At 52.8% G+C, this 10,694-nt stretch overlaps 1 protein-coding gene across 5 annotated transcripts in view; it reads right to left on the bottom strand.

The window, feature by feature from the left end:
* Nucleotides 1-1,256: 1,256 nt before the first annotated feature.
* Nucleotides 1,257-10,694, bottom strand: part of TP63 (tumor protein p63) — a gene marked incomplete at its 3' end in the record, with an annotated part of 133,249 nt that continues 123,811 nt past the window's right edge. For 3 of the 5 annotated variants that reach the window (XM_083363964.1, XM_083363966.1, XM_083363961.1), the window contains 4 exons: nucleotides 8,334-8,491; nucleotides 7,674-7,818; nucleotides 5,176-5,269; nucleotides 1,257-1,664 (listed from right to left, as the gene is read on the bottom strand). In XM_083363964.1, the coding sequence (XP_083220090.1) occupies nucleotides 1,368-1,664; nucleotides 5,176-5,269; nucleotides 7,674-7,818; nucleotides 8,334-8,491 (694 nt within the window). Of the gene's footprint in view, nucleotides 1,665-5,175; nucleotides 5,270-7,669; nucleotides 7,819-8,333; nucleotides 8,492-10,694 lie in introns of those variants that run through there. The other 2 variants (XM_083363962.1, XM_083363963.1) reach the window with 1 other exon arrangement.

Here is a 10,694-nt window from a genome sequence, read left to right on the forward strand (position 1 = left end):
GAGCGGCAGAGCTGAACGCTGTGGCTCTGCCAGCCAGAAGTGACTCTGCACTCGCGTGAACAAAGAAGCCACAACTGTAGGAACACAACAGTGTTTTTCCTCCGGACAGCCTGGGGGATTCTGGGACATCGGAAGAAGCACCTCTCAACCGGTGCGACCAACTTAAGCGATTCCAACTACCCTCGGATTAGCCTCAAACTTCCCAGCACTATGTGCCTATTGCTACTAGGGGCTGTTGCTACTACACGGTGCTGCTACTAAACCTATGTGGGTATTGCAACTGGGGGACGGGGGGGGGGGGAAAGCAGTGTGTCCATTTTTCTGTTGCAAAGCAACAATCCGTAAGGACTGCGAGAACTGAACACGAAGCCATGCGCACTTCACGCTGGTGCCACTGGCTTGTGAACAAGCTGGCTTCTTGTAAATTCAGCAGTTGCCTCCTTTGTACATGGAAGGGGACTATCCGACCCATGTGGCTACAACCAAAGGGACCAGGGAGCTGCTCAATCACCGACCGCACATCCCGTCTGTCTTAGCTGGAAAGTTCTCATCTTCTGATTTGAAAACTCAAAAGCAAAACGTGGTCAACCGAAGCTGACTTTAAACTGACAACTTTTAAGATTTGTGGACGTCGACTCCCAGAATCCCCTGACCCTAATGCCTTCTTTTAGACGCGTATCCCCATTGTGGCCTGCTTGCTCTCTTATAATCCCTTTCTCTGTAGTCTCTCCGCTCTAGGAGGCAGGAGGGAAGTCATAGGCATGGCTGGCTGAGGAATTCTGGGAGTTGAAGTCCACCAGTCTAGCTCTAAAGTGAGGCTGCGAAAGCACCGGGAACTGGTTAATTCAGCAAGAGATCCGTGCAAAGACCTGGCCACAACTACAGCACACGTTGTGTGTGCAAACAACAAAAACCTGACAGTGTGTGTGTGTGTGTGTATCTCCCACAAAAGACGCACTCAGGTCAGCCAAAGAGCGGTTAGCTCCCACACATGTGGAAAACCGTAACTTGCCAGACAAATCATCCATTTTTTGGTTTGTGGTGGTGGTGGTCTTCCTTACTCTTAACCGTAAAAGGTAACCGGCCCTCACACCCACACAGACACACACACACACACCTAGCTGTGAGTTATTATTATTTTTTTAAAAAAAACACACAAACTCAACCAAAGCCAAAGCCAAAAAAAACACAACCGCTCGAAAGTAAAAAAGCTACAGGTCGCGAGTGAGTTCGTGGCGCGCGGAGCTCGGCTTCCCTTCCGCCGTTTCGGGGAAGGGGTGTCAGAACAGAAATCAGGGGAGTGGTGGTGGGGAGACCCTCGGGGCGGGGAGGGTCTTCGGGCCGGGCCGGAGAAGGGGGCGTGGCCCTCACTCCCCTTCCTCCTTGATGCGCTGCTGCTTGTTCCGGCGGGCGTCCAGGTCGAAGTTGAAGTCGTTCCAGTCGTCGCGCGGCGGGAAGGAGATGGTCTGGCGGAGGGTGAAGCGCACGGCGTCGATCACCCGCTCGCCCCGGGCCTCGCTGGAGCCCACGCTGACCGTGGAGGCCCCGCTGGGTGTGCGGAGGAGGTGGGGCGGGGAGGAGAAGTCGTGCAGCTGCCGGTAATCCAGGAGGCCCTTCCAGATGGCGTGGCGGAACTGCTCCGGGATCTTCAGGCTCACCAGATCCTGGAAGGAAGAGCGAGAGCGAGAGCGAGAGCGAGAGAGCGAGAGAGAGAGAGAGAGAGAGAGAGAGAGAGAGAGAGAGAGAGAGAGAGAGAGAGAGAGAGAGAGAGAGAGAGAGAGAGAGAGATTTTCAGCACCGGGAGAGATGGATCACTTCCTCCCTCCCTCCCCTTCCTTCCTCTTCTCATCTCCTCCCGTCTCCTTTATTCTTCATCTTCTTCCATCCCTTCCTTCTCATTCCCTTCCTTCCTTCTTTCTTACTTCCTTTGTTCCTTCCTTCTTCTCCTTTCTTTCAACCTTCCTCTCCTTCCTTCCCTTATTCCTCACACTCCTTCTTTCCTCTTCTCATCTCCTGTCTCCTTTATCATCTTCTTCCATCTCCTTCCTTTTTTCCTTCTCTTCCTTCCTTCTCATTCCCTTCCTTCCTTCCATTATTCCTCACACTCCTTCCTTCCTCTTCTCATCTCCTCCCGTCTCCTTTATTCTTCATCTTCTTCCATCCCTTCCTTCTCATTCCCTTCCTTCCTTCTTTCTTACTTCCTTTGTTCCTTCCTTCTTCTCCTTTCTTTCAACCTTCCTCTCCTTCCTTCCCTTATTCCTCACACTCCTTCTTTCCTCTTCTCATCTCCTGTCTCCTTTATCATCTTCTTCCATCTCCTTCCTTTTTTCCTTCTCTTCCTTCCTTCTCATTCCCTTCCTTCCTTCCATTATTCCTCACACTCCTTCCTTCCTCTTCTCATCTCCTCCCGTCTCCTTTATTCTTCATCTTCTTCCATCCCTTCCTTCTCATTCCCTTCCTTCCTTCTTTCTTACTTCCTTTGTTCCTTCCTTCTTCTCCTTTCTTTCAACCTTCCTCTCCTTCCTTCCCTTATTCCTCACACTCCTTCTTTCCTCTTCTCATCTCCTGTCTCCTTTATCATCTTCTTCCATCTCCTTCCTTTTTTCCTTCTCTTCCTTCCTTCTCATTCCCTTCCTTCCTTCCATTATTCCTCACACTCCTTCCTTCCTCTTCTCATCTCCTCCCGTCTCCTTTATTCTTCATCTTCTTCCATCCCTTCCTTCTCATTCCCTTCCTTCCTTCTTTCTTACTTCCTTTGTTCCTTCCTTCTTCTCCTTTCTTTCAACCTTCCTCTCCTTCCTTCCCTTATTCCTCACACTCCTTCTTTCCTCTTCTCATCTCCTGTCTCCTTTATCATCTTCTTCCATCTCCTTCCTTTTTTCCTTCTCTTCCTTCCTTCTCATTCCCTTCCTTCCTTCCATTATTCCTCACACTCCTTCCTTCCTCTTCTCATCTCCTCCCGTCTCCTTTATTCTTCGTCTTCTTCCATCTCCTTCCTTCCTCCCTCCCTCTCTTCCTTCTTCCCTTCTTTTCTCCTTCCCTCCCTACCTCCCCGCCCCCATATTGCTTTTGGCAACAGCTCGATCTTAACAGAATAAGAGAATACAGGTAGTCCTCAGTTTACAGCAGTTCACTTAATGACCATTCGAAGTTACAACAGCACTGGGGAAAAAAGGGACTCCTGACTGTTTTTCAGACACAGGAGCCTTGCAGCATCCCGTCGGTCAGGGCATCAACATTCGGCTGCTTGGCAACCGACTCACAATTATGACGGTCGCAGCCTCCACGGGGAATCACCTGATCCCCGGGAAATCACCTGATCCCCGGGGAATCACATGATCCCCGGGGAATCACATGATCACTGAAAGCCTCCAGTGTTGGAGCACCCACAACTTCTGGAGGCAAGGAGTTCCACTGGCTAATTGTTCTCACTGTCAGGAAGTTTCTCCTTAGCTCCAGGCTGCTTCTCTCCTTGATGAGTTTCCATCCGTTGCTTCTTCTCCTGCCTTCAGGCGCTTTGGAGAAGAGCTTGACTCCCTCTTCTTTGGGGCAGCCCCTGAGAGATTGGATTGTCTTGGACTATCAACCTTTGAGCTGTCCCCAACTGAGCAGGCGGGAGAAGCCGGTTCAGAGCCACTGAATCCACTGCCCGTTCAGACAGCCGGTTGAGCTCAATGGGATACCTTCCCAACTTTTTAACTGATCGATATCAATCTGCGGAAGTTGCCTCCAGAAGTTGTGGGAGCTCCATCCCTGGAGGCTTTTGAGATGAGTCCGGAGACCCACTGGTCTGGAACAGTGTGGGGGGTCTTCTGCTCGATGCTTCTCAAGGGGCCAGACTAGAGGACCTCTGTGGTCCCTTTCAAGCCTATCGTTCTATGTTCTAAGGTCAGCAGGAATTTGAGGCACGCTCCTAGAATCACAGGCTCCAAGGGCTGGGGGGACCTCAGAGGTGATGATGATGATGATGATAACAACAACAACAACTCCAGCGAAGCTACAAAAAACTGCGCTACTCGGAACATCTTCCATTTTAAGGAGGTACCTGGTTGATACCTAGGATGCTGGCAGCAACCCGTGTCAACCATCAGCGCCAGTCAGTTTGAGTGTTGACTGAGTTTCATGTTTTATGAGTAAAAGTTTTTAATAAATAATAATAATAATAATAATAATAATAATAATAATAATAATAATAATAATGTCAACCATTAGTGCCAGTCAATTTGAGTGTTCAGTTGACTGAGTTTCATGTTTTATGAGTAAAAGTTTTTAATAATAATAATAATAATAATAATAATAATAATAATAATAATAATAATAACGTCAACCATTAGTGCCAGTCAATTTGGGTGTTCAGTTGACTGAGTTTCATGCTTTATGAATAAAAGTTTTATAGAATAATAATGTTGGAAGGGACCTCAGAGGTCATCTAGTCTAACCCCCTGCTCGGGCAGGAGACTTCACACCATCTCAATCAAACGGTTATGCGGTCCCGTTGTTGAAAACCACCCACAATTCCACAATTAACAATTCCACCATTAACCTCCTGGGGGCAGAAGTGGACAAACCCCCCCCCCAAAAAAAAACACTCCACCCTGACAGCTCTGGAGTTTGCCTGGCACACGGTCAAGACTTCCCTCCCGCTGATGGCCGGTCACAAGCAAGAGACGGTCAGCCGGAGGCAGCGAGGAAGCGCGGAGACCGCCAGCCTGAGAGCAGGGTGGGGGGAGAGGAGAGGGGGTGGCCAGGCTGAACCCCCAAAGGGCCCCGGAGCACCCCAGCCAAGCAAGCAATTTCAAGGGGGCAGTTGCAGAGGGACAAAAGGCGGGTGGGGTGGGGGGCGCAGGAAGGGCTGCCTGGCCGCCTGCAGTCGCTGCATTGTCTGCAAAGAGCACCGGGCACGTCCCGTGACCGGCTCGACTCCGCGTTCAGACCCACATCTTCCCAAACACCCTACAACTACAGGCAGTGGCTCAGGAGGAGAAGCGAGGGGCTTGTGTTGCTCTTGTCCACCACACACACACACACCCGCTCTCCCCTCCGGAGGACCTCTGCGGTGCTAGCAGGGCCCAGCCAGCCCAGCTTGTTGTCCTCCCATTTCAGAGGCTCGGGGGCTGCCCCCCCATCCCACCCCACCCCCAGCCGGGGGAACGAAAGGGAGAGTCGGTTACTTACATCCATGGAGTAGTGCTCAATCTGATAGATGGTGGTCAGCCCTTGCGCCGTGAAATAATCCAGACATGAGGAGCAGCCCAGCCTGGCTAAGAAACTGCAGGGGGACGACGAGAGGGGGGACGAGAGAGGAAGAGGAGGAGGAGGAGAAGGAGGAGGAGGGAAAGAGAGAAGGAGAAATTGAGATGAGGAGGTCACCCAGACCGCAGAGCCCCAACATGGCAAGATCCGCACCAGGCACTCTATCAAGGAGAATCTTTGGAGCTCAGGGTGGGAAATGGTCCCGGGTGCTCTCTGAGCCCCTGGGTGGGTTTCTCGCAGACGTTTCATGACCCAAACTAGGGAACATCGTCAGGGCTGGAAGGGTTTGTGGAGAGGAGGAGGAGGAGGAGGAGGGGAGGGGGAGGAAGAGGGGGAGGGAAAAGGAGGAGGTGGAGAAGAATAGGAGGAGGAGAAGAGGGGGAGGAGGAGGAGGAGAGGAGGAGGAGGACAAGGGGAGGGGGGAGGAGGAAGGAGGAGGAGAAGAAGAAGAAAAAGAACTGTGGGGTCCTGGGTGCTCTCTGAGCTGGGTGGTTTTCTTGCACAGCGTTTCCCAACCTTAGGAACTTGAAGATGCGTGGACTTCAACTCCCAGAATTCCCCAGCCAGCATAGCTGGCTGGGGAATTCTGGGAGTTGAAGTCCACGCATCTTCAAGTTCCTAAGGTTGGGAAATGCTGTTCTTGCAGACCTTTCATGACCCAACTAGGCAACATCATCAGGGCGAATGATATTAAATGCCCTGATGACGTTGCCTAGTGGGGTCATGAAAGGTCTGCAAGGAAACCACCCAGCTCAGAGAGCACCAAGGACCCCCCCAGTCCTCCTCCTCCTCCTCCTCCTCCTTTCCGCAACCCCCCCTCCCCCCTTTCTAGCACTGATGCTGTCCCCTAGTTGGGTCATGAAACGTCCGCCAGGGAAACCACCCAGCGCAGAGAGCTGGGGGAGGGACAGGAGTGGGGTGCTTCCCATTGGCAGGAAAACCGGAGGGGACCCAGCCAGGGGCTGTCTTGGGAGGGGACAGAGCCCCCCCCTGCAGAGACGGTGGAATCAAGAGACCAAGTGGGGGCTTGGGGGGGACTGGAGACCCTCTCCGCGGCTCTAGCCGGTCGGCCAGGTGGAAGGGGACACTCGCTGCCGAAAGCAGTGGCTGGATGGAACAGATCAATGCTGCTAAGCGGGTGGCTGGGTGGGGGGTGATTCCCTTGGACCCCCCCCTCCAGGACGAGTCGTTCTGCCGGACTCCCCCCCCCCCAAGGCTGCTTTCCCCAAGAGCCCAAGCAGCAGCGAAGCGAGGCCAGAACGGGGAACAGCCCAAGCGCAACCCCCCCCACCCACCCCCCGCTCTCGTTCCAAGAAGAGGCGCCAGGGCAGAAAGTTGAAGACAGAGACCCCAACCACCCAGAGGAAGGGGAGGGGGGCGAGCGTGAGAGGGTCTAGGGTAACTCGCCGCGGCCACTTCGCCGCGGGACAATTCAGCGCCACCTGAACCGTTTCGTTCAGCTGCTTTTGCGGTTTGGCGAAACCCCCCCCCCCCCCGTTTTCCTCGAAAGAATTCCAACTCGCGTCCTGCTGGATGGATTTTGATCCGATGACCGTCGGCCGCGGTCCCGTCAAAATTAATTTCACTTTCGCGATGGGCTGAATTGTCCCGCAGTTGAGTTGTGCTGTGGGGAGTTGGCCACGGGGAGGGGGTCCCATTCCGAGGGGGGAGAATGGCCAGCCCTGGCAGCCTCCCCCCCCCTCGGCCACAGAGGTCCTGCCCTTGGCAAGCGGGCGCAGCCCTTGCACCTAGAGGAGGCCCGCGGAAGCGAGTGCGAGAAAGCGATCCGTGTCTGGAGTCTTGCGGGACGAGTCCCACCGGCGAGGTCCGAAACCCGAGCCGAGGAGGAGACCGACTTCCTTAAACGGGGGGGGGGGGGCACTGAAGCTAATTATGTGCAACTGGGACCCGGGTGCTTCCGAGGGAGGCTAAGGTGCTGTCTCCAAGGGCAGCCCCACAGACAGGGAATCGCAGCAGTCAATCCGAGAGTTCAACAGCCCGGCTCAGCCAAGCCAAGATCCTTTTCCCCTCTTGGAAGCAGCTCCCAAATCGCTGCTGAGCACAGGAGAGTCAGAAAAGTCAAGATGGCGGCCACGCCTAAACACCGGGCCAGGTTCGGATGTCACCTTTGTGACTTTATTGTTCACTTCTCTCTGTGTGTGTCCCTAGCACCAGGTGAGCAGGCCCCTTCCGTTCCCTTGGATGCCTATTGTGCACCCCCCACGCTTACGGAGGAGATGCACGGGCAGATAGCTCGTCTCTGCAAAAGTGATGGAAACAGGCAGGTTGCTAAGCCAGCGCAAGACGTCGCTTCCGCCAAGGGCGCAGAACCGGCCTCGGGGCTAACCACGATCGAACAGAGACCCCTTCCCCCGTGACAAGCGCCCGTGGCGGCCCACCCTCCCGCTCCCCTCACTCACCTGACGATGCTGCAGTCTGTGGGGTAGGGCGGAGGGGGGGTGCAGTGGGAGGTGGATGGCATGGAGAGGGGTGGAGCCAGCGTCTGGGTGGGGCTCAGCCCGTTCATGTCGCCCGCCATCGTCATGTGGCCCCCCATCATTGGAACTGGGCGGAAGGAGGGAAGGAACGGCAGGTCAAAGACAAGCTGGTGGATTCTGGGAGTTGAAGTCCAGCCATCTTCAACCTTGCTCCCAATGGTGGTGGGAGGACGACTTTGCGAAACTGGAATCTCCATCCATAATTTGCAAACCAGCCATAGACATGAAAACTGGCCGGGGGACTTTGGGCCAATCACCAGGAGACGGTGAGTTCTAGTCCCGCCTCAGGCATGAATGCCAGCTGGGGACTTTGGGCCAATCCCCAGGAGACGGAGAGTTCTAGTCCCGCCTTAGGCATGAAAGCCGACTGGGTGACTTTGGGCCAATCCCCAGGAGACGGGGAGTTCTAGTCCCGCCTTAGGCCTGAAAGCCGGCTGGGCGACTTTGGTTTAGTCCCTCTTTCTCTCAGCCCAACCCACCTGGCAGGGTTGTTGTGTGGGATATGTTCATTCCCTTGAGTTGCTTACGAAGAAAGTAAAAGGTGGAATAAAATTAAAAACCAGGCGTAAAACTATGCCTTACTGTTGGCTCCCATGCTGTCGGGAATGCTGGTGGGGGTTAAGGTGTTGCGCTGCTGAGGGTTGATGAGCTGACTGACGGAAGGCAGCTTGTTCAGGCCGCTGATCTTCCCAAGCGGAGGAGAACTGGATCCGTAGGAAGGCTGAGCCTGGAGGGAGTTCCTGGGAAGAGATGAAGAAGAAGGGAAGTCCAGGGGAGGCAGATGAATTGGTGGCGATGGTGCCCGAGAACCAGGGTTGGAAGGAACAGAACAGAATACAGCTGGAAGGGGCCTTGGAGGTCTTCTAGTCCAGCCCCCTGCTCAAGCAGGAGAACCTATACCATCTCAGACAAGTGACTGTCCAGACTCTGCTTAAAAACCTCCAGGGATGGCGCACCCACCACTTCTGGAGGCAGGTTGTTCCACTGGTTAGTTGTTCTAACTGTCAGGAAGTTTCTCCTTAGTTCTAGGTTGCTTCTCTCCTTGACTAGTTTCCATCCATTGCTTCTTGTCCTGCTTTCAGGTGCTTTGGAGAATAGCTTGGCTCCCTCTTCTTTGGGGCAGCCCCTGAGATATTGGAACACTGATGGAAACTCATCAAGGAGCCTTTTGAACTGGGGAAACAAAAGGGGGGGCTAGCATCTGGCTTGTGTCACGGAAGAGAGCAATAAACATGAAGGGTCCTAAGTTCCTTTTTCCCACGAGAGGGATGATACGAGAGAAAGGATGGGGGACTGACCAAATGGGGTTAAGGGGGGTTAAACCGGGAACTCTTTATAAGGGTTCACTTCGAGGGATAATATTAAGTCCTGTCTCGTTTCCTACAACCAAGCATGTCATAGGAAAGATTCTTTTTGGAATAGATTTGACTCCAAGAATTTTGTCTTCCTAAGATGTGGTTTGGGGTGGGTCCTGACACAGCCCCTCAAATACTGGAAGATGGCTATCGTGTCCTCCCTAGCCCTTCGTTACTCTCTTCTTAAAGACCTCCAGTGATGGAGCATCCACAACTTCTGGTGGCAAGCTGTTCCACTGGTTAATTATCCTCACTGTCAGGAAGTTTCTCCTGGTTGCTTCTCCCTTGGATCAGCTTCCAACCGTTGTTTCTCGTCCTGCCCTCTCGTGCTTTGGAGAATAACGTGACCCCCTCTTCTTCTTTGTGGCAGCCCCTCAAATACTGGAAAACTGTTATCGTGTCACCCCTATTTCTCTTCTTCTTTAGACTAGCCAAACCCAAATCCCGCAGCCGTTCTTCGTATGTTTTGGTCTCCAGGCCTTGGATCATCTTAGTTGCTCTTCTCTGAACTATTTCCAAGGTCTTAACATCTTTTTTGTGGTAGGGTGACCAAAATTGGCTGAAGCATTCAGGTGTGGCCTCACTGGGGTTTTATAAAGCGGTAATAATACTTCATGTGATCTTGATTCCGTGCCTCTGTTTATGCACCCCAGGATTGTGTTAGCTTCTTTGGCAGCGGCTGCACACAGCTGGGCATTCCCCGCCCCCCAGGGGAGATTAGTCTTAAATTGATGCTTGATCCAGAAGGCTCCAGCGCACACATTACCTAGCACGGATGATGTTACTTAGTCAGACAATGAAACGTCTGCAAGAAAACCACTAAGCTCAGAGACCACCAAGGACCCCACGGTTCTCCTCCTCCTCTGCACAACTCCCCCCTTTTAGCACTGATGATGTTACCTAGTTGAATAATGAAATGTCTGCAAGGGAACAACCCAGGTCAGAGAACCCCAAGGACCCCACAGCTCTCCTTCTCCTCCTCCTCTCTCCAAACTCACCTCCCTTCTAGCACTATATGAGGTTACCTAGTTGGGTCAAGAAAAGTCTGCAAGAAAACAAGCAGGCTCAGAGGACCAAGGACCCCATACTCCTCTTCTTCCTTGCAACCCCCCCCCTCTTCTAGCACTGACGACGTTACCTAGTTCGGGTAATGAAACGTCTGCAGGTAAACAAGCAAGCTTGTTTTGGATAAAGATATACAACAAGCCTTTGATCCAATTCCAGACCAAAGCTATATTCTCCCAGCTGGAGAACTAATAGAGCGGATTTCATCTGTTTTTTTTCCAAAGTTTAAGTCCGCATATCCCTAAAATAATCAGGACTGTGGCTGAAAAGGGGAAGTGACAAGTTCTTTTCTCCTGTGCAGATTGAGGGAGGACTGATTAAAACCTAATTGCTGCCTGCAATTAGTGCAGGTTCGAGTCCCACCAGGCTCAAGGTTGACTCAGCCTTCCATCCTTCCCAGGTAGGTAAAATGAGGACCCAGATTGTTGGGGGCAATTAAGCTGACTTTGTAATAATGCCGCTTGGGTGTGTGTGTGAAAGCCCTAATAAGCAGGCATAGACATAGAATGAAGGCTACTGCTAA

This window comes from Vipera ursinii (genome assembly GCF_947247035.1).
Source record: "Vipera ursinii genome assembly, chromosome: 5".
In the NCBI taxonomy this organism is placed as follows: domain Eukaryota; kingdom Metazoa; phylum Chordata; class Lepidosauria; order Squamata; family Viperidae; genus Vipera; species Vipera ursinii.